This window comes from Chroicocephalus ridibundus, chromosome 2 (assembly GCF_963924245.1).
Source record: "Chroicocephalus ridibundus chromosome 2, bChrRid1.1, whole genome shotgun sequence".
NCBI classification, from domain to species: Eukaryota; Metazoa; Chordata; class Aves; order Charadriiformes; family Laridae; genus Chroicocephalus; species Chroicocephalus ridibundus.
The window spans coordinates 39,584,448-39,609,723 of record NC_086285.1 but is presented as its reverse complement, the minus strand read 5'-3'; the positions used below and the strand labels follow the sequence as shown (position 1 = coordinate 39,609,723).

Genomic DNA, 25,276 nt, shown 5'->3' with positions numbered 1-25,276 from the left:
CTTTAGCTAATAATACATATTACAAAACTTGTCTTTCAACCATACTGATTGTAACGCTTTACTAACTCTGCTTTTTTTTTAAACCCTCATCTATGGATAGGTTGGAAGAGTTGGTTAGTCTCAGTCAGCAGCTGTTGTACTAGTTCTGTTGTCACATGTAGATACAGATAGTCCATGGGGAAACGAACGGACTCCTCAGCCTTTCCTACTGTTTCGGATTAGACTGTAGTTAGGATAACAGTGTGGCCTTTGAGCCAATCTTAGTACATAAAATGTCTGCTGTGTTTCTGCACTCTAGTATACTTCTCTATATCTTAAGAGATATAATCAATCCTGCCTCTTTAACCATTTTAGCAGATAGAAGGCAACTGCTAAAAAATACAAACTACAAGTTAATATAACTGATTAATTTTGTAAATATATCTGTACTTGGAAAGGCTATTTAAAATCAACAATTCTATTTTAGCCTCTTGTAATTTTATTCTGATTTCCAGTACATAATCAAATTTTCCAGTCATTTTTGCTCACTGAAGTTGCTGAAAGTCGAATATGTAGCTCTGGCCAGTCATCATTAATACAAGCTGATCTTTTATTGGTCTAGAATTGCATTAACAGTAGGAAAAAACAAGGCGTCATGTGAAGGAGCAAACTCAGAACAATACAAAAGTCTGTGCTGGTTTAAGTGCTTGCCCTGAGAACAGCAAGTGAGATCATGAGAATATCCAGCCATATGGGAGATGTATCCTAGGAACCATCCACCCTTGTGCAAAATATATCAGATTCCCCCAAAAACCAACACCATCCAAGGTATTACAGTGAGCTATGTATGAGGAGCAATATATGAAAAACATGGTGTACGATTGGTGTGAGTAACAATGGTGAGAGAGATTTGAACACAGAGGAAAAAGATCAATCACGTATTCACCCACGCTACCTAAGGTGATTTAAGTGCAATTCTTCACTCCCTCCATCCCCCAGTAAAATGTGGCTTCAAGAATATTCAAGGCCCAGGAGAGGAACAGGATTACAGAGGCAGGGAATATATGCAATGACAGTATAACCTGACCTGCTGTGGAGTTGCACCTGAAGATGCTTAGTGGAGCTGCGTGAGGAAGAAGGACAAATAGGAAAATGAAGAAATGTAGAAAAATGAAGCAAGACAGAGTAAAAGAGGAAAGAAAAAAAAACGGTAAAATAATGGTAAAATAACAGTAAAATAATGGACTGAATAAAGAAAGAAAGAGACCTAAGGGAAAGGATTCCCCCCAACATGCCCTTTATTCACACCTCTCCTTAACTATTGGAGACAGTCTATTGTGCAAATAGACCTTCAGAATGATGCTGTGACACACATGGAGAAAGGAGTTAAAACAATTTGAAAGCTGTCCTAGAACAAATGGGAACAAGGAGAGAACACAGTAAAACAGGTATTTCAGAAGAATGAACACTGTCTGAGAGGGGCCTCAAAGTGCTATTTTATTCACAATAGGTGATGTTGGAGATTTTATGTGATGGTGGTAAACATTGTTGATTGTCTAACAGTGAATGTCACGAAAAATATAGTAAAGTATCTGATTCTAAGATTTAACTTGAAGAGCAGCGTGTCCTACTGATGCAGCCAAACACATTAAATATTGCTCAGTTATGAAGGCCAACGGTAATGGACAAAGCAGCATTTCTTCACTACCCCACATATGAAGCCATAGTTTAAATGCAGTGGCTTCTAATCAAAAATCAAGACTCACTGATGAGAGGAAGTATTTCAGAAGATGTGGATTAACAGGTTCTACAGGACTTGTGTGAACTCCACGGTATCCATACTGCAAACACTGTAAACTCTCACGTCAGGGGTAACTACAAAAATGTTGGGAAAAACTGATCTAGTAATTTCCTTTCACTTTTTAAATAAAAACACAGTTGCGTGCCTATATATCCAGTCAAAAGTGCTCCTCAAGATTTAATTATATCAATTTCTTTCCCTCTGTTAATGGATTATCTAATCTGCACATAGCATGTAACACAGAGTATTACTTTTTCTGCATATTACACGCTTTCTTTTGCTGGACACTAGTCTAAAAACAATTTAGATTGCAAATAACAGGAACAAATACAAAAGAAACAGCTCTGTAAACGCGTAGCTTTGCTGGAAGGCTTAAGCAGTTAACAGGGGAACCGAGAAATATAAGTATTAGGACAAAATTGATTTTATTACTTTGATTTTCAACTACAGGATGTATTTGCAGTGCTTGTATGGCCACCATCATCATCTTTTTCTGCATGCAGCTAAGACATTTTCCCAATGGATATTGTGCACCACATTTATCTTTGACAGCACCCAGAATGTCTGGATATTCCCTTTCTTGAAACTGTATCCTGTTTCTGACATTGCTGAAGGACTTCTTTGGAGTATGTGTTAGAAAATGTACTGATTTTATGTCTTTTGCTACTTGCAGTATTTAATAAACTAAGTCCCTGCTGGTTTAGTCACTGTACAGATGGAATAAATAAGACAGTCCCTGCTCCAACAACTTAGAATCTAAGTATGAGGCAAAAAGGTAACAGATGGGTAAAGAAAGAGTGTGGAGTATAAGGAAGCAATGAAAACTATTTTGGTTAAGGTGGTAGGAGGACATGTGTCAATCTAGCTGTATCTGTGGGATAATTTTAAAAACCAATTCAAAGGAAGTAGCCTGGTGGATGTTTACAGTGAGCCTGTGGGACAACATGATGGAAAGCATGACGATGGCTGACAATCTATCAGGCAGTGGAAACTCTTGCTACCAAATGAGCAAACACAAGAAAAGCAAAAGCAGCTCAGTCCTGACGTACAATGAGGAAAAAGCAGAGAAATGAATGTTAGGGACAGACATCAAAACAACAGCCAGGAAAATGACGTACATAAAGCAAGGCTGTAACAGTCAAAGAAAAGGACAGTACAGCTGAGATCCCAGAAGACAAGAACCAGAACAAGAGTTCTGACTGAACAAATGACCATACAGAAAAAAAAGCTGGAATGCATATTTATGCATTATATTAGCAGTAAACTGACACTGTTAGAATTGCATACAATACCTTAATTTCCTGAATTAAAACAGAAACCTTGGAGGCTATTTCTTGTGGGTACTGTCAAAGCTACTTTTTCCCCTACACACATTAATTTACCCTTCCTGATGTTACATTTCACACATTGTTTATAATCCTCAGTTTCACAAGATCCTCCTGTACTGTTTCACAGTCATATCTACATTTGGTTATGTTCAATAATTCTTTGTCACCAGCAACCTGTGTTCGTTCATTATTTGACCCCCCTGATCATTTATTTAATGAATACTCGGAATATCACACGTTCTTTTGAGTTCCCACTGCTGAACACCAAATTGAATTCCTAGGCTGTGGTTCTCTTATTTAACCAGTGATGAGCTCAGGCATAATTTAAAGCAAAGGAATGCAATGGAAGATTCTAAAGAGAAGTACAAGAATGATGTGAGTTGGGTACAAAGGAGGCTAGGAATGAGGTAAGGTGACCTGGACATTCAAATTCTTTACCCTAGAGAAGATACAGGAGCATTTTAGGTCTTTAACAGTTAAGGGGATGGACTGGATTATCTTTAAATTCCCTTTAGCACCTCCATTCTATTTTCTTGCAGGATCTTTAGCTGGCTTAATAGCAACAAAATAAATGGCACTGCAATCATTTTGAAGTTATGCAGATTTTTTTCTTAGTTCTGTTAAGAATGAGAAGTACAGTGGGAACCAAAGCAATATTATGTTTCCATATCTTTTCATTAGTTACTGTATCTAAAATGCTTTCAATAACTATTTAATTAAGAACAGAATGTGTCGAGTTGAAATTAATATGCTGATATGAAGAAAGCAGAAGTTTTTTCATATGGTTTAATTTTAAAGAACCAAAATGAGAAGTTTAATGTTCTTAGAAAAATTAGTAGCAAAGAACCTGAATTCTGAAAAAAGCCATCTCAAGAATAGTACCTTTCCCTATTCAACAGGCCATCAACCTAAGTAAAAGATAATGATGCATTTATTTTAAAATTAGGTCTGAACTGTAAAGGAGACTAAAAGTCTTATTATCAGACTTAACTTAGAAAACGGTTTAACAGAGACAGTCCACTTTGCCTATTTAACAGAATTCTCTTATAAGCCTGCTCATGACAATAAAAATTTTACTCCTTATTGTCAGCTTGAGTCCTTATTTTAGCAGCTTTTTCACTCTTTGAGACACAGAACAAAAAAAGCCCAAACAAGGGCGTAATTTTGCTTTTTCCTTATCAAGAAACTACATAGGAAAATGTATAATCTTTTACTCAGAATTAAATAGAGCAGCATCTACTGAAATCATGAGATCAATTAGTCATAAGAAAATCTTCTAAAACCATTGATGTTAAAAGGTAATTCAGTTCAGCTCATTCATCTTTAAAAGTACCTTGACCCTGCAGGGCTAAAGCTGCCCTAAATAGCAGGATCTATTACATAATCCATACTTAGGCTTATGTCACCATGCTGGAGGTTTCTCATTTAAATGAGATCAAAATCTCCACTATTTAGCATGGGCTTTAAGTCTTTAGCATTCTTAAACAAAGGATTCTTGGACCAATCGGCACTTCATGTAAAATAAGGTTGCAAGACTCAAGAAAATCAGACATATGGAATCTGTATGAGCCAGCAGAAACAATTCTGAAGGGCAACAATTTTAAAATATGAGGTAAAATAGGCAATTATCTTTTGCCTTACCTCTAACCAAGGATCTTAACTGCTTGAGACACTGATGAAGCTAAAACAATATGGCACACTATCACCACAAAAACGGGAGATGGTTCAAGAAGTAAGTGCACAAGTCTACAAGACAATGTATGTCTTATGGCAGCATGATAGATTTTGAGTTTGGTATTTTAGATAAATCTCTTCATCTACCAAAAAGATATGTGAAATACTGTTTTGTCAATCATGGCATTTATGATTATTTATGTTTGACAGCTTGAAGTAAGTAAGACAAATTAAAATCTTCAAGTATTTTGACAGTTCTATAGTTTGACTAAAGTTCACAGAGTCTGAGGAATGTGGGCTGTGAATAAAGGGGAGATCTAGAAATTCAGAGTGGGTAAGCCTTCCTCCTGCTGATCTGAGTTGGACAACACCACTAATAGAAAAGAGTTTGTAAAGGAAGAGTGGGGGTGGAAAAGCATTATTTATTTTTAACTTTTCAGGAAAAGAGAATGAGGAAAAGAGACTGAAAGTTACAGGAAAGCAGACAAGCAGATCAAAGAATGGAAGAAAATAATGGAAGATGTTTGGAGCAGCACTAAGTTCTTTGTAACATTTTTAAAAAACAGCTTGTACTCACCTGCTTTCTGACATTGTACTATCTTCTCATATAAGCTATCTGTATTTTCAACTAGAGTCCTGATGGTCTGAATCATCTGTAGAGAAAAAAATTAAAATATAAAAAACCCCAGTAAAATTCAATTTTTACTGAAAACTTTTAATCTGTAAAAGATGCTTAAATTTGAACTCAAATCAATAATCTAGTATTTGTTGTTAACATAATGAATACATTCATTTTCCTGGTCATGACCAGGTAGGGAAGTGCTCTAAATGTGACACAGAGGCATAAAAAAATACAATGGTTTTGGCCTGGTATCTGGGAACACTGAAGTAAAATGTCTACTCCATTGCATATCAAAGCCAGTGGAAATTATACAACTGTCTACTAGGTAATTCACTTTTGGTGGCTTGGGTGAAATAACCTGGATACAGGTTTCCTCTTACTCACTCCGACACTCAGGATGATGACCACACACCACCCAGTGCTTTCTTTTTCCTAGGGATCATCCCATTTCTTTTCCACATTTGTTCCTCTACATTTTCCCTTTCTGTGGCTTGACCTGTACATATGTATGAGACAACACTCCATGGAGGAAAACAAATCACTCGAGGCTGGTACTGAAGGATAACAAAAAATAAATGATTCCTTTACCTGATCTTTCTAAACTAAAAGCCTTTCATGGAAGCTCAGCTGAAAGCACGCCGATTAAGATGGAACTGTGCAGATTTTCAGCCTAGGGTATGTACTGAGAAGTAACGACTTTGCTTCACACCTTACCCACTGACATCTCTGGTATCCACTCAAGCAGACAGATTTCTCATCACTAAAACAATGACTAAAGTTTGACATGTTACTTATGTGGGTGTTCATGTAGATCTTTCTTTTCCTTCGTTGACCACAATTGCTGTTACGAGCAGGAATGTTCCATGTTACAGAAAAAAACCCCAAACGTCTCTAAGACTTTTCCTCAGAGAAATAATACTCTAAGAGGCACGACTACAGTAGTCCTTCCTCACATGTAGTAGAAGGAGCCTTCTCCAGCTGAGTGACACTGAGGCTGTTTCTGTGAACATTGCTCTGAGGAATACATCAATTTGGATAAGCAGGCAAGTGAGCCTCAGATTTTTAATGATGGCAAGCGTGCAAGTCAAGAGGAAGAACACCTGCACAGATGTAAACTGCTCTACAGACTCCTATTATTTCCAGCTACACAAAAATCTGGTTTATTTAAATTACAAAGCATTTAAAAATAATTCTAGTTCTGTTTCTATAATTAAGATTTAAAATGAGAGAATAAAGAAAATTATGCAAAACTCACAACTGCATGTTTATGCTATGTATAAACCATATATGAACAAGCAACTTTATAGAGTATGTGGAGGTCATCATACTGGATAATTTAATTTAATCTTCACATCCTGATTAACCTCTATTTAATTTAGACGTATCTATTTACCTGTATTTACATTAAGTCAGTTTTTAAAAAAATAAATGCAAATTATAATAAATGAGGAAAAAATAACTTGGTAAGGTTGCTAAGCTGCAAGTGAAATACTTTAGCTTACTCATTTTTAACTGAGTTGTTCTTTGAATATAAATACCAATATTCATTCAAGCAAAAACTGCCTATAAGTAGAATTATGCCAATTAATAATTAGGTGTAATAAATTGAAGACAACTATTTTAAAGAGAAGCATACTTTAATAACAGAATACTGTATTTCACCCAGATAGCCTTCTATAGGGAGTGCTGCAAATTGACTATTCCTGATGCGTCAAGGAGAATGCTGCATTTCACTTTGTTTCATTATTATTTGGTCTTTAAAATGGTATTCAGAAATTGAAATGAAGCCACTATAAATCTGCTTGAAAGGCAAGGATGTTACCTGTTTCAACATGTGTGTCATGTAACACATTTGCTTCTGTAACGCACTTAAATGAAGAGAACCAAAACACAGTTGACTTCAACAGCAAATATACTTCCAATAACTGATGTTATTTTGCTAACTAGCTGAAAGGACACTGTAAAGCATCCTCCACTGAGTTTCTGCTCCATTGAAAAATCACCTTGAAAAATGAAACACTGAGCACGTATGGCTCTTGTTTTGTCAGGATGCTAACACGCAATAAGGACTACAGTGGGATTCTCTGTTAATAAGAATCCTTTCACCTGAGAACCCTTTTGACTGGAGTTCATAGCAGAGAGACCAACCGTGCTGCCTAGTCAAGGTATTTGTTCTGCAGGAACTGTAAGAAATACTGAACTGCCCTATGTTAGTCTACTCTGTGTTCCTGACCCCATGTGTATAATAATATATTTCTAAGTCATCTCAGTTAGGTCCAATTCCAGACACAGAACACCTCTATCTGCTCTGTTTCCTTCATATAATACATTCTACATGCACATCTGATAACTTAGAAATAGCAGAGAACAAGTCTCATTAGATTAGAAAACTTACTCTGAGATACAGCACTGATTTTCAGAAATAAGAGAATTTGTTTACCTTCTGTATTGACCAAGCAAGAAAGCTGTACTCGTTCTGCAGATGAAAGGAAATGAAACTAATTGCTGCATTAGTGCTCTTTCATGACAGCAAGGCTAACATTGAAGAAGAATTTATAATAACATGCAGATTTAATATTTCACAGTTTTGGTATGGAAAGCTACTTTGCCTAAACATGAAAAGCAATGCCCTCTTTGCAACTTTTGAAGAAAAATGCCAATGCATTTCATGTGACAGAAATTATTCTAATATCAATTTTTATATTACCAAGGCTAGAAACAGTTACTTTTTTTGTCTTTGGTCTCTAAAATATACACAAAGCTGTATTTACGATTAAATACAGATTTAAGATTAACAGCGCCACTAAGCAAAACTGGCTGAGCTAGCAGTAATTCAGGGCTTGATTGTCACTACCGTTCAATCAATATTATATTACACTCCAATTGTCTTGATGTCCTTCACTAAAGAAATAAGGGAGCAATATGCTGTGTGCACGAGTAGGTGTCACCTTTTAATTGTGTTTGATTAATAATGTAATACTATTAGTTCATTATAATTTTATTCTTATACCGTTCTTTGCCATGCAGTCACCTTTATGTATTCAGCTACTTGTTAAATGACTCTTATGGAGTGTTTGAACATATAAATGCTTTCCTGTGTTCAAGCCAAAATTGTAAGATCATGAAAACATTCATGTAGGTATTAACAGAGACTGAAAGACTTTTGGTAGACACAGCATATGGCACAACTGAGTATAAATGGTTCTATTTAAACAGAAAATTAGCCTGATCCAAATGATACTTGTCTGTACATGTGAGCTTGGTATAAAAGCGAAGTAGAAAATGATGAGTAAGCAGAAGCTTCAGTGTGAAAAACACTATGTCTGCAGCAGAATGAGAAATGAAACTCTCAAGGCAAATTAGTTGTGGAAATCGAGGAGAAACACCAAGTAAAGTCTAGTATATATTAGACTAGTCTATACTGATCAAGCCAATCAATAAGAAGGTATTCGCTAACCACAGCCAACTTTGAGAATATTATCAGTGCCAAAACGGGAAAGAGAAATGCAAACAAACTTAATAGAGAACACCCAGTTACCAGCTTATCATTAAAAATGTATTGCAAATTACCCATGTCTGTTCTAAGAAAAGAACAGATATTATATGAAGTTCAGTAGCTACACTTTCTAGCAAGTCTTTTACAATATTAATTCCCATCTCTAACATACGTCTGTTTTTTCTGGAAGTAAAGATTCAAAATATCCAACAAATATATTTTAAATACACAATGTGTAACACTTGCTGGAATTGCTTCAGCTCTCTCTTCAATTCCCACCCCACCACGCCACCCCAATCTTAGTATGACCAGAGAACTGCTCTGGTACTCACTACATACTGGACTATCTTCCTAAATTTTCTGGTCAATGGAAAATGGGAAATGCAGAATAGTATCCTTTATGAGCCTTGAAGTCACCACATTTTTGCAGAGGCCAGGCTGGCAGTCTGATCTATTCATCAAACTCTATTTGTTAAATCATGCATCCATTTTACCTAGTTATCAGAAGAACTGTAAGTAATTCTAACAAAAGGATAAATGTCAAGAAAGATGTACAAAAAATTAAATTATTCTTGACTACTCATAAGGGGTTTTAGAAATAAACACAAAGTGATTAGTCCAGAGTTCTCGGGGAGGATTAGAGACCTGTATTATTGCATATTGTCCCTGCCTTAAAAAGTGTGATGACAATGGTTAGAAATCAAAACAATTCTTCCTCCCAACTGATGAAACTGTGTTGCCAATATTGGTACCACTCACCACTTATGTCACCTTCACAAATCAAATTAAGAAGTCATATACTTAAAAAATATATCTATCCTCTTCTTCAGCAAAACCAAATGTATCACTGAGACAGTTAGAGAAAACTAAAAAAAGGAAAATACACAGGTCCCTTTAGGCTTATTTTTTACGTTGCAGAGCTTTGTTAAGTCTGTTTTGTTGTTTTTTTATTAAAGAGATAAGTGCTAAGAACTAACACTGTCTATGTCAACGCACATACATAAATGCTCACCCATGTATTTGAGACCTTTCATTCAATTTCAGCTCAATTTGAACAAGTATGGATCTATTTCTACTAGGCTCATAAAGACACGTCTTCTGGTAGAAAACAGAATATCCTGTTTATGCCTCCAAAAGTATATGCCAGGGAAAAGACGTAGATTGAATTCAACTCTAAATATTTTAAACATCACATTTAACAAAGAATACAGACCTTGAGAAAGAAATCTTAAAAAACCCACAAGGATTTATTAATTACTCTGCATGTGAAACTGATGAATAGAGAGACATTAGGTGCATTTTAAAATGGAAAAAGCAGCCAATCATAAACTATGTCTGATGAAACTCAGTGAGAGAAAATATCTTCACTGACAGAGTTGTAACACAAAGGATGAACTTTATTTTTAGCAAGTAAAGCACACTACATATTTACATTTTGAAATCTGTGAATATCTATTGCTAATTCTCTTAGACCTGTTACATTCCAATAGTAAAACTGAAACTATACTTACAGTAGGTATCAATCAAATTTTATTAAAATGGCTCTCTCCACAAAATGCTGATTGCATTCTCCTTTCATCTCAAATCTCCACATATTAGAATATGCTTAGAATATAGCATATAGAATAGGTATAGTTCAGAACCCACAAACTACACCATTTTTGGTAACAGTTTAGTATGCAGTGGCCAAACCCATTTAACAGTGGTAATAAAAAAGTAATTTGCATTTTCCAGCCATTGATTAAGTCCAGAATAGTACAAATAGCACCATGAACAACTAGCGAAACACAGGGCATTCCAAACTACAACACGTGTAGTATCTGCACCATTTCAGAAGATATGTGTTACCCAGAGAGGGTCAGAAGTTGCTACCATTGCCTCAAGCCGTAACAGCAAGAAAAAGAACTCTGATAGGGACAGCATATAAACACTTCTCTTCTCAGGAACCATTGTATGTACTGGGAACTCAAACAAAATATAATCAGTTCTAATTAAATATATGTGTAAGCTGTATCCAAGCAGCCCACTTTTCAATGTCAATGCACATGAAGGCATTTTTGTTGTGGCACTGGAACAAGCGAAAGAATTGTTCTCGGTCCTTTCAGTGACAACTACCACGGTCAGCTTGATCTGAAGTTGCACGGAGTTCTTTTGAACTACATATACTGCCTTTGATTTTCCACTGGAGAAGAGTGGTGTTAGAGCAATAAGGAAGGAAATGACTGGAAAATCAGATTGTAAACTTATATTAAACCTCAGAACTCAGACAAACTGTTCTAACGGTGTGGACACCACACTGAAACCACTCTGAAACGTCCAACTTCTAACCAGCACCACCATAAACAACAGACGTGGACTTCTAGTAAGCAGGCGACTCATGTTTATGTTACTGAGCTCAGTTCAAAACTTGGTAAGCAGTGATAAAAACCTTCCACCTACCACCCCTGAGACTGCTAGCACCACCAGATCAGGGCTACTCAGTTTTAAAAGTAAAGGGTCCTCAAATTCAAACAGGAGTGATACACAGCAAAGAAATGTGTTGAAGTGATTGCAAAGTAGAATCTTAACAGAGGAGACAATATACTTTTCTCTGTCCCAAGCTCAAGTTACGGTCTTCCAGAAGATCTCTTAGCACAGCTTCAAAATATATAAAGAATACCTTGCTAAGTTGCATGGGAAAGATAACTGAATAAAGATAGCTGAACAGTTTTCAGAGACTACAACTTTCTGATGACTACAAAGGACAAGTGATGAGACAGGAAAAAAGCTGCGAACGCCCCAGCGGAACAGATTTTTATTATTTTTCTATTAAGGTTTTTCTTCAAATCCCAGAGAAATATAGGGGTGACCCTTTTCCTCTAGTCAGCATTAGTGAGGCCACATCTGGAATGTTCAGTCCAGTTTGGGTCTTTCCAGTACAAGAAAGATACAGACTTACTGTCCAGCGCAGGGCCACAAAGAGAGTTAAGGGACTGGAGCTTCTTCCGTATGAAGAGAGGCTGAGAGAGCTGGGACTGTTAAGCCTGGAGCAGAGAAGGCTCCTTCGGGGTCTTGGCTGGTCAAACACTGGAAGAGGTTGCCCAGAAAGGTTGTGGAGTCCCCATCCTCGGTGATATTCAACACCCAACTGGACAATATCCTGGGTAGCCTCCTCTATCTAATCCTGCTTTGAGCAAGGCAGTTGGACTAAATGATCTCCAGAGGTGCCTTCCAACCTCAATGATTCTATGGAAATAAGGATTTTTGCAAAGCTGGCATCTCCAATCAAAAGAAATGTTTAGAACTGATCTTTCTGGCTCAAGACAACAATCAATAACAACTTCATTGTAGATAAAAATCAGATGTGGTTTTGCCCAGACAGTCTAAAGCTGCTCTATAATCAAGAACAACTGATCTTTCTACTATCCAAGCATAGTCCAAAGTGCCAAGGTAAGAAAACAAAACTTCTAAAGGCTACTTCTGTATATACAGAGGACTCCTCACATCAAACTAAATTTGCTTCAAAGCAGTAACTTTTTTAGCAAACATATTGTCTAACTTAGAAATTAGTTCTCCAATTATGCAAGAAAATAAATATAGCACAGAAACATAGAATCACTGAGGTTGGAAGGGACCTCAGGAGGTCATCTGGTCCAACTGCCCCTGCTCAAACAGGGCCACTTAGTGCAGGCTGCCCAGGACCATGTCCAGATGGCTTTTCGTTATCTCCTAGGGTGGAGACTCCACAACGTCTTTCGGCAACCTATTCTCATCCTCAGTCACCCTCACTGTCAAAAAGTGCTTTCTGATGTTCAGACAGAGCCTCCTGTGTTTCATTTTGGGCCTCTTCTCCTGGCACTGGGCACCAGTGAAAAGAGCCTGGCTCTGTGCTCTTTGCACCCTCCCTTCAGGCATTTATACACATTGATGAGATGCCCCGAGCCTTCTCTTCTCCAGGCTGAACAGTCCCAGCTTTCTCACCCTTTCCTCATAGGAGGTATGCTCCAGTCCTTTCATCACCTTTTTGGCCCTTTGGTGGACTCTGTCCAGTATGCCCATGTCTCTTTCATACTGGGGAGCCCAGAACTGGACACAGTACTCCAGGTGTGGCCTCATCAGTGCTGCATAGAGGGGAAGGATCACATCCCCTGACCATAATGTACATCATATATTATGATACCATTAAGCATTATGTTTCCCTTTAGACTTTAAAACACTGTTATCTTCCGAGACAAATGCAGAGGAAATTTCTATTACGCTTCCTGAACTCATTGGCATATTATGATAAAAACATAAGGCTGTACCTAACTGACAGTGGCAGTACATCCCCATAAGTGGGAAAAACATGAATAGACTTGGTTTCACTTTTTCAGCCTTCCTTTCCTCTCTCATCTCTTTTTGAGATGTTTTATATTCTAGGAAACACATACATGGAATAGGTTTGGGGTTTTTTTCAGAAACAAGCAAGACAAGATTATGCCATAATGCAGTGCAGGAGCATGAGAGATGAAATCCACTTACCCAAACTAATTCTTGTAGGCCCGAAAAAAAAACCAGGACATCACCTGTTCCTAATTCTGCAGTATCTCAAAACAAATTAGATTTCCCACAGCTCAAGAAAATTTACCGAACAAACAGTCCACAAGTTCCTCCAAAATTCTTATTTCTTAAGTCCTTATGAGTAAAGTATTTGAGAAAGACTATGTTGAAGATAAAGTAAATAAAACAATCACCAACTCTCTTCTAAATTATGCACACAATGACATTAAACTCCTTTAAATCATTTAAAGTAATTTCTCCTTGCTTTCCTGACACTCTGGCTGTTACAGTAAAATTTTTTTGGGCTGCATCAAAAGAAGTGTGGCCAGCAGGTTGAGGGAGGTGATTCTGCGCCTCTACTCTGCTCTCATGAGACCCCACCTGGAGTACTGCATTCAGCTCTGGAGTCCTCACCGCAAGAAGGATGTTGGAATGGGTCCAGCAGAGGGCCATGAAGATGATCAGACGGCTGGAGCACCTCTGCTATGAGGACAGGCTGAGAGAGTTGGGGTTGTTCAGCCTGAAGGCTCTAGGGAGACCTTATAGCAGCCTTCCAGTACCTGAAGGGGGCCTACAGGAGGGATGGGGAGAGACTCTTTATCAGGGAGTGTAGCGATAGGACACAGGGTAATGATTTCAAACTGAAAAAGGGTAGATTTAGATTGGATATTAGGAAGAAATTCTTTACTGTGAGGGTGGTAAGGCATTGGAACAGGTTGCCCAGAGAAGTTGTGGATGCCCCATCCCTGGAGATGTTCAAGGCCAGGCTGGATGGGGCTTTGAGCAGCCTGGTCTATTGGGAGGTGTCCCTGCCCATAGCAGGGGGGTTGGAACTAGATGATCTTTATGGTCCCTTCCAACCCAAACCATTCCATGATTCTATGATTTTTAAACTAAAGGTGATAGAATGAAAACTTTATGTAAAAAGTGGACAATAAGGAAGCACATGTATATGAAAGGAAAATATCCTGTATCTGTAAAAAGAAGCGGATATTTTTATCATCCCTATGAAAAAATGAATAGGTAGTGTTATTTTTGAAGCTAAAACTATAAATAACAGTTCCAATAATGACAAATTTTTCAGACGGCAGAAGTCAAAAAGACAAACAGAAAATTAAGAATTTATTGAGAAAGAAAAGGAGAACTACTATGGGAAATAAGGAGTACATTTAAGAGATGTTGCTGTGCATCTGACCTATTTTTATGCTCTTCCATAAACATAGCATTGGACTACATTAGAAACAGGACAGTACGCTAGATGAACTCCTCTTCCTAAGTAGTCATATTATTTTATGCTCTTATAAATACCGTGAGTCAGCCATTAGCCATAATGGGATTAGTGAAAGGACACAAAACCTTCACCGTTCATGCTCTCAACAAAAAATGAAGAAGTCTTGACTTCCCAGATGCATCAAGTTCTCATTATCAGAGCTTTTCAATCAATGTAAAACAGCTCATACTTCACAACATTTGGCACTGGAGCCTGACTATCCAAAATTAGACGTTTGTTTCTGCCCTTGTGGACTGAAAAGCTCAACATAAGCTGAGGTTATCATCTGCAGCTCTGTTTTTGGAAGTGTAATTGCAACATTCAATTTAGAATGACTGTCCTGTTATAGAATAGAAAAATAAAAACTTATAATAAGCAACATAACTCCCTTTGAAGAAGCTGCCCAAGCTATTCACTGTATTTTCCATTAATACCTTGTTTTCCATCAGTTTTTGTGACAGACTAACAACTACACAACCAGTAACTATTTAAATTCATCTCAAAAACCAGGATCTACAGTTATCATCATTTATTAAACATGTCAAAAAACATTACCTGGGCTATTTGAAACCTTAAATTGCAGTGAATGATGCATGTTTTCCCTTAGATCTCTTCACCACTGAACTGTATCCGTTTATTACCTAAATAAATACAGTTCTAACTCTGCAGAGACTTGATAATGAAAGTAAACATACTGTACAAAGCCAGAGGCAATAACGGAAATAGTGAGACAGTGTGTGTTATCAGTATTTAAATATTGCATTTATATTGCCAACTCTGAAAGTTACTGTTTTAATGCACATTGTGACAATCCACCACCAAGACTGAGAAAGTTGTTTAAACTCGAAGCACCCACATAACTCACACCTTGATGATCTTTGCAAATCTAAGGGCATCGTTAAGTCATGCATCTTCAAGAGTACTTAGCTGCGTTGGCTAGATCAAAGTTGTTGGAGCTGTACCTACTGTCTCTAATCCACTCACTGCAAGAACATACCCTACTGCAAAAATCAACACAAGCAACTGTCTTAATAGTTCTTTTCCTATTGAAACATCAGGTTAAATTCAACAATTACTCCAGCTATCGGGGAAGAGCTAAGAACTTTAAAAGGCTAAAATTTTTATAGTAATTTATTTTCAATGTAAGCATTTGAAAAGGGACTTTGTCAAATGTTTTTGGAAAATCCAACCAGGCTAATCTTCCATGTCTACATGCATCTTGACTTCAAAGAACTCCAAGAGCTTAATGAGCCCTTCACTTTATAAAAGCTGTATTGACTCTTCCCCAACACAACATGTTTCTCCATGTTTCCTCTAATTTTCTTCTTCAAAACAGTTTCTACCCATTTTCACAGAACAGATATCAGCCTGTCTAATCTGTAATTTCTTGATCTTCCCTGGAAACCTCTTAAAACACTGGCACCACACTAACAACTTTGATAGTTGGTTTTAAGTGAGAGAATACACACAACAATTAGCAGTTTGGATACATGAACTCTTGAGATCTTTCAGAACCTTTGAATGAATATCACCTCTTTCTGGTAATTTTTTTCTCAGTCATTTCGCCTTTTGCCTTTCTATTGGAATTTGTTAGAGATGAATTCTCCCATGAGTCCTTCATAAAGAAGCATTTCATGTGAAACTTCAATCTCCACAGGTATGTGGAAGCAAAAATTAATTTAGTGTTGTGGCTTTATTTCTTTTCCTGAGGCTTTCTTTCTGGTCATACACACTCTTTGACAGGCTTCCTGTTTCTGTTATTTTCAGAAAAGAAGTAACTGTTTTTTAAGTCTGTGCAGGTCGTTCCTGAAATTCTTCACTGTTGGCTTTCTTATATTTTTTTATTTAAACATGGCAGGGTTAAATATCTATTCTGTCTTCCTCATTTGCACATCACTTCAGCTTTTTGGAAGATGCCTTCTTCTGAACAACACCTCCTCCTTTTTCTTCTCCTGAAGTGTTGTTTGATAAGTGGTACATATTTACTTCAAGCTCCCTGTGTGGTATCTTTAGAGTGTCTATGATGTCTGTTCTTTTGATGACTACTCTTAGCTTTTTGTTTTAACAAGGTTCCTTATTTTTACGTAGTTATGCTCTTAAGTATAAAAGCAAGGAATAATAGCTTTTCAATCTTCTGTGCAAAGCCTAAGTTCTTTGCTTTATAAACCAGATGATGCTAAGAGTTATATTGCAACGTGGAACACCCAGGGAGCTGGACTCCAGAAGACGTAGGCTCAAGAATAACATTCTGAACCAACTAGGAAACTGAACAGAGCTATCACAGTCTATGACAGTTACATATTCCTCAGAAAATGGTACCAGATGGAAAAATCTGGATTTTCTTCAGATGCACAAAGCAGATAGTGGTAAGATGCTATCACGTGATTTAAAAACACGAGGTCCAAAGACTGAGTTTAATTACAGGAGACTGATGACCAACTCAGTCTTCTCTGCAACAATCAGAAATTGAGTATTCAGATCAAAAGTTACACAAGAGTTAAAGTAACATGTTCACTCTCTCCATTTTAGGAGATAAACTGGGAATTACCAGCACTGGATCTAGTATTTTTTGGTTATCCCAGAAGTTTGCAACCTCAAATTTGTGGAACCAAGGCCTCTCAACTGAATAACTCCGGCACATTAGTAAGATTAGATGAAGTAGAAAAGTCTTCATCTACTTGTTCTCTCAAGATACAATCCTATAACCACAGCAGAATAACTGAAATCCCTCTTACTGTATTTGCGAAGTAACCATAACCAAGCACCTACATTAACAACAAGATAACTAAGACAGATTTTATGAACTAAGCATAACTCAAAACAGATCTGTTAATCATTCTTTTTTAGGCCCTGTGAAAGAGCCAATGGATGTATTCTTTGCTTCCTTCAGACTTATGACCTTCAACGCGATATGCCCGATACAGAATTGCCGCACCCAATTCTACTGTATTGATATCAAGATGAGTTTTAAAGGTAGAGAATACTTGGAGATTTGAGCCGTTGCTGAAGTATGAGAGGACTATTAACATTTTACAAAAACCTTGACAATCAGTCCTTCCTAGACAGTCTTTTAATAAGCCCTACTAGTACCGGTCCATTCTATAACTCTGCAAGGTATATTGTCAAACTATCTACTTCCCAATGGGATGGACATGTTCAGGTTTGAAATATAGGCTATCATATTTACTTTATGTCATTGGCCACATTTTCAACTCCATAACATGAAGTTAACTTCCACATGATTGCATATACAATCTGCTGTATTGAGTCAGTAGTTGAAACGAGCTAACATTACGATAATTGGATTTAAGTTTACTATAGAGCTACTGATCACCAGTCATATTCCAGTTTACTAGCTTTGCTGTCTTTTAATACCTCTCATTTATTTTCATCATCTCACAACTGCCACCACCAGTAAACACAGCCCTTGACCCTATCCCTAGGGTGCATATACAAAATCTGTTCATCTTACTTGATTTCGTGTGAATCAAATACACACCTCCCATACTGTAGTCTGCAAACATTTTGAATTACAATATAACTTCAACATTTTTAAAAAAAACACCACCAGAAACTGTGAAAAAATGGATCTCGCAGCAATATCTAATTAGGATTTAATAACATTTAATCCTAATTATTGTAGCAGCATTAATTTATCTTCTTTCACACAAGTACAGTCCTCTGCCTTTTCTGTTAGCTTTCCTCATAAAAGTAGATGCCTGCCTGCAAAGTCCTTATCTTCATCAGATGGGACACTTCACCCTCCACAAAAGGCAGACACAGACAGTAAAGTTCTCAACCATATCTGGCTTCATTTGTATGATCCTCTAGCATATCTTTGCAGTGCTATTATACTCATCACTGAATAATGCTGCAGACTTAGGACAAGATAATGTTTTGTTTCTCTTGCCATAGCGTAACTTTTCCATGTTTACTTACTGTTATCTTAAAGGTCATATGACATTTAAAAAAAAACATGCAATGGTGTGGAAGAGGCACTTGCCTTAACTCCAAGCTTCAGTCTGCAGCACTGATCAGTGATGGGTGTGATGACACCAACAGAGTGCATGCTGAAGTATCACATAAAGGAAGCTGAAGTTCATGAACGAGAGGGAAAAATAAAACATTGTTAAACACTGAAAAGATGTTAGGGCGAAAAATAGTCAGGAGCATGGAGAAGCTAGAGAAAAATACACAACTTAAACTTCTGTCTTTCTCAAAAAGTCCTAGTTATATTTTGTTTTCATTATTCTGAAGAGATACCCCAACTCCTATAACATGGATAAATGCAAAAGATCCTTTTATTTCCTGGGCAAACTTCTGGTCCGATAATGCTGGTGACAAATTACTCACTCATTCAACTCAAAAACACAGTATTTTAACCTGTGAATAGTACTAGCCCTTATCACAGCTTCTCCATTAATACAGTGGTGAATGCTGACAATTTAAGAAAGCATTATGTGCTATTTTTTTACATGTAAAAAACCCAAGTATCTAGTGATATGCTAATTAGCTTATTATCATTTGCCTCATTGTTTCTTTAAAACAATGTGTTCTACGCTGAAGATGCTCTCACCTTCCCATGCGCCCCTGCAGTACTGCACTCGTTTGTAATTCCTTCAGTGTGGACTGACTGTCCCACTGTAAAGGTCTTACAACGCTTCTCACTTCACAGAGCAAGGATGCATCCTTTAAGCACTCCCAGTGTAAACAAATTCTGAATAATTAAAAATCTTGGCTGAATGTTTCTATGTTTATTATCATTTTATAAAAAGGAGAGTATTTCTGGCAAATAAGAATGCATTCACTAGCCAAAAATTACCATGATCCTGAAATGGCAGTACTTTAAGAATATCATTACGGGTGCCACATTGGGAATGCACACAAGGTAATGACAGCCTATGCATTTATAGTGCTAACCAAGGTTTACTTAATAAACACTTAACACAATCTCTGTTACCAACATGATTTAGTAATTCCTGTACTTGAAACACTGGAGGAACATATTTAAAATATCCATATTGAGGCCTAAGCCATCAGAAAATAAGACAAGTAGGTAATCATTACTTTGACAGTAGATCTACCCTTTCTTTATTCTGGGTAAGGCTTTTACACCCACCTGTTAATTAATCATGTCAAAAAAATCCCCAAGCCGAAACCAACCATTGAGATAAAATGTGTCATTTGGAGGGCTCACTATATTAATTTACACAAAAACACACAAAAAGAACACTATTTATGACAGTACCAGACTCTAAACATCTGCTGCTATAGCAATTTTCAATGTATAAGCTAAATAGTGTCACAGCTCTTCTCCTCCCCTTGAGGAAACGATGATACGGATGTCTCCCACTGTTTCACAATGCGCTTTCAGAAACAAGAGCTATCAGCATGGCTCCCATGGCTGACTTCAATTTCCAGTATACCTTATGGATTTTAATTGCTTAAAACCCTTTGTGAAACTGGAGAGAGTATTGGCAAGACCAAAGTTTCACAAATTGAAAAAAAATCTCATTATTTTAATTTTTAAGTTTTATTTGATGAAAATAACCTCAATTTTTACTTATCTTCAGTATCATTTAGAGCTAAAAGCACTATCATACTCTTTGTATGAAACTGTGTCTTTACCCTTTACGGAAGAGGAGATGGAAAAATGCTTTGAACATGCCACTAACTAAATATTATATTATGTTTATATGTGAAAATAAAGTATAGATTTCCAAAGTATAAAATATTCAAATCATGTGTAGACTACAGGATGTGGGGGAAAAAAACATATGTGAGAGACAAAGAGCAAACCAAATTCAGATTGCAAAGATTTCTGGAGTCATGAGTCACCTCTACCTAAGTGACATTCAAACAAAAAATTTAATCCAGACTTACAAAAATATTCTAAGTATCTGGAAGAGCTTAATAGCCCAACAAGCAGCAGCATCACATCAGAACAAACTGCAGGTAGAGGCATCTCCATGAACAAGACAGAACTTCATTACATAGTGTTGCAGGTGTAATTGCAACAAGAGAGCTTGTTTGGATCCTAATTATAGTGATAGCCTATAAGCTACCACTATCTTCTTGTAACTGTACTACCATTCCAATCAAATTTTCTTGTATTTACATCATCACTGAACTACATAAACTCTACCTAAATTGCTAATGACCAATGAGTGCTTTTTGGACTTTCATATAGCATTATTCTAAAGCTACTTTTTCTTTAGAAAGTAGTTTAAAATATAGATAATAGATAGATAGATGGATGGATGGATGGATGGATGGATGGATAGATAGATAGATAGATAGATAGATATGAAAATGGGCTACCAGTTTCTTTTCCTTCATTTTCTTTCTTTAAATAGCAAGGACTGATTTTAAAACAGTGACTTGATCCTACCAGGTGAGATTTCTCATTTTAGCACACAAAATTAATGCAAAATTATCCTAGAAACCCTTGCTTGTTGTCAGAAATCATGGAATAAATAAATAACAGGTCAATTACTCCGTGCCAAATTACTTCAGTGGAAGTAAGGAGGGCATTTTAAATGATCTGGATCTTTTTTCCAGATTTTAAACTAATGCAAGGTGGACGTAAATCAGTATTTCTCAGTGTTCTTCCTTCCTTCTTGCAAAATGTTTAATTTCCAGTCTCTAAAGATGCAACTTACCCACATACTGAAGTATATGGCTGAAGTTAACATTACAGCTGCTTACAGATGTAAAAATGCCTAATCAAATGAGATCTATAAGAAAGATATAGCAAGAGAAAATACAAAAGAATGTGTAGCATTTAACACTTCAAGGTGCTTGTACAACTACAATTCCTAAAAGCAGTTCCTGAAATTTTTCTATTTTATGTTAAGTCAAAGCCAAAAGAAATCAAGGTCCACAAACTGGAAAATGTGAAGTAGCGAATTATTGTAAGAGAGTAACAGATATGCAGGAAGTTTCAAGTTACCGCAAAACAGGCAAATTAATACATCCTCTTCATGTTAAATCCTCTTGATTATAACCACTTTGCCTTCTGAAGTGTACAAACACTTACGTATTTGCACACAGTATATTAATCTCTACGTTTTACCCAATATGAAAACACTATCAGTTGCTGTACATTCATGGGAATGACTTTCAAGCACATGTAACGAAGCATGAAATAGGAAGTCACAGGTTAAAATGACCTTTAAAAACAGGCATGGTACTGTGTATTACAAAAAGCAAGTCTTTCAAATAGCATATAAAATAACCACAAAGGACTACTCACCATGTCATATGCTGTTACAATCTTTTTCAAGACCTCTGGAACAATCCCTTGGAGCTCCATAGTCGGATACTGATCATTGAGATTCAGTACTACCAAGGGTGTATTATCAGGCCCAACCAAGCGCGTAGACACTGCCAAAATGCACTGCATAAGATTTGCTACAGGAGAGAGGCCACATAATTCTTTGAATGAAACTACTGCATTCTGCAAAAAGGAAAGAAAGAGTTCCCTTTACAGTTAAATGTGAATTTTAACATCTCATTCTTTCAGGATAAAATACTTCACTGTTATAGTTGAGCTACAATCTGGAATTGCCACAGCTTTTCCCTGAAGAACTTTCCAAAGCAACCAATATTACACATATATTTTACCAAAAATGTTAAAAATTCAAACAGAATTTAATACTTGCCACAGGAAAAAAAAAAATCTATTTTGAACAAGTATGTCTGGTCCCTATCGCTACTAAAATTAACCATGTAAATAAATTAACTCTAAAACAGCCTGCCTATATATTTTGAAAAATTCTAAAGGACATTTTGAAGTAGTTTTTAAAATGCCACCAACAGAAACAAAATATTAGGTGCTGAATGTCCCAAATAAGCAAAGTGAAGTGGAAGGAGGAATTCAGCCCATTTGTAACTTTAAGCATACCTGAACTATAGTCCAGACGTGCTGTGGATCTGCTGGCTCCCATTTGGTGTGATTCACAAACCCAGCACTCCACTACTGATGTCATTCCTACCACAGCATCACACTTAAGTAAATTTTTAAGGTATTTTAATATAAATACCAATTTTGTACCTTTCCCTAAAATTTATTACAGTTGTATTTCATATCCAATATGGTAGAATATAAAACCATACATTTAAACTTGAAGAAAATTTCCAGTATTAGAAATACAATGTGACTCCAAGTGGCCACTGAAATTCCATGATGGGAATATTCTCAGCACTGTAATGAATTTAGGATTTTTGTACCAAGTGGGAGCTGGTGATCTCTGGCAGGTCTGGAGTTTGTGTTCCTGTAGGAAACAAAAACAAAAAAATGGTATATTTAAGTTACAAATGTGCTTCAGTTCTCCTTTCTCTCAGGTCTTACCCAAGTGGGGTACCTGACTAGTTTTAGGACACAGATTTTCATTTTAACAAAAACCACTTTCCATCTTGCCGGTATGGAAAGACTCATTTGTGGACAAGCTTCTTAGAGAGACATAATGCCAATCTTAATGCAAGCAGGAATCAAACATGAAATATATTGATGTCCTTTAATGGGTCACAATACCCAAAGTAGACTTCAAAATATCTACATATAGCATATTCATGCAAAGTTATGTGAATACTAAGTTACACCTACTACAGTGACTTACAGTGTACTTTAACTCTAGTTAATGTTTAGTAGCATCTCATAAATGTCCAGGAAACAGAAAATACTTCTTATAGCTGGACTATACCTTAATGACACAACAATTACAAAGTTGAATAAACAGACATTGGGAAGTCTACTCAAACAGATTTTGTTTGAGATAAACATCACGTGTAAGGCATTATGAAGAATTTTACAGAGAGGTAAACAAGGACCCAGGGAACATACATATATTAACTAATGTCAGGCAGGACAGAACTATGGTTATAACTCTTGCTTTTGGACTTCCAACCCTATGTCCGGAGACTATCCCTCACACTGTCAAGAAATTCAGACATGCAACATCATACCCACTTTAATCACTCATGCTATACTGTTATCAGTGATGAATGTGTAACAACAAGTTATGACAACAGCTTTTGTCATGGTAATGTAGTACCTTACAAGGAAGAAAAAAAGGCTAGTTATGTGTACACAGATTTAGAGAAACCATTAAACTCACTACTGCATGCTATCTTTTTTTTTCTTCTTCCACCTTATATTTTAAACAAAAACCTTTGCTCTTTATTATCCGTCTTGTGGGGACATTATGTATTTCTGTATCATAAAAATCATAACAATTTATAACACAAAATTTCAATGATATGGAAATTAAACAAATCTCACATTCCCTGACATACGTTGGCATTTATTTTGAGTGGTTTATTTACTTTTATTAGCCATAAACCCTTTAGTTACGCAGTTTAAATTATGCACATTACACAACCTGTCAGTAAAGCTATGCAAAACTAATATTCCCTCATGAACCTAAAATATCTTCTTCATAGCATTTTGAGAGATGATAATGACGAATTTAGTTGATAGCACAACTTTCAAACTGACAGAATAAAATAAATAAAATACCTTGTAATACCTCATATTCAAAGAAACCACACTGTAGAGCCTGTTTTCAATTATGTCAGTTCCGGTAAAAAGTTTAAAGTAGCTACAAAAACTGTATGTTTTCACTGTTTTCACTGTTTCCTCAAATCTTAGGTTCAACTCTTCCCTGAAATGTATCTTAAAATACAGTATCCTTTATATGACAGAATTCTAGCGTGCAACAGGTTAACTACAGGTTAAAGTTCACTTTCTATGTAGCCCATAATGTGAAACACTTATAAGTCAAAATATCATCTCTGCATTTTTTAACCATCTTTAGTATAGCAGTTCTATACACCAAGCGGAACGGGAAAGCTTCGTAATGCCGTACTAAATTCTCCTTTCATATGAAGAAAAAATATTTTTTTTACTATTATACAATGTATTACTATTAAAATCTCTTCAGTATTAGATCATTCATGAAGAAAATTTGTCTACACTGATGTGACTTTAAAATCCAGAATCAAGTCTGAGACATTTCCTTTAATCGGTTTCCCCTTAACGTTACATAAGAGTAAGAGGATTTAATAGGTCACTTCATTTGAAATGACTGCTGAATTTTATTGATCACCGCTAGTATTCCATCACAAGTTTATAGACAGCTAAATGCTTTATTAAATAAAACACAATTTTACAGCTCACTTTAATCTATGTCTAAAAGGGTTTATTTACCTGGAATCTTCACTAGAATCTCCAAAAAAGTACATTTTTGAAGTGGGATCTCTCAGGTTCCACAAAAACAAACACCTCAGCCTGTACTCTTTCCTGAAATTCAATGTGTTTACTAAATGTAACCTTCAAGGTAAGGTAATTTCTTCTAGAGGATGTCTTCTAATACCTTAGCACTAATTCCATGTATTTCTAACATACAGTTGGTAGGAAGAATCATGGAAAGCAAAGGGTCTTTCTGGAAGTGCTGCCTTCTGTTGGGAATTAAGGAAAAATAAAAGCTATGCTAAACATACTTTCAGGTACAAGAAGGTTTTAATAAGCAGCAAAGTCTCCTTTTTCTATCATCTGTATTTTCCTCCTGCACTTCCATTTAACTTA

At 36.4% G+C, this 25,276-nt stretch overlaps 1 protein-coding gene across 1 annotated transcript in view; it reads right to left on the bottom strand.

The window, feature by feature from the left end:
• The window catches only part of PLCL2 (phospholipase C like 2), a 106,040-nt gene that overhangs the window by 18,638 nt on the left and 62,126 nt on the right, over positions 1-25,276 (bottom strand). Inside the window, exons 4-5 of the mRNA XM_063325147.1 lie at positions 21,944-22,147; positions 5,360-5,435 (exon numbers count right to left, since the gene is read on the bottom strand). Of these exons, the coding sequence (XP_063181217.1) occupies positions 5,360-5,435; positions 21,944-22,147 (280 nt within the window). The remainder of the gene's footprint in view (positions 1-5,359; positions 5,436-21,943; positions 22,148-25,276) is intronic.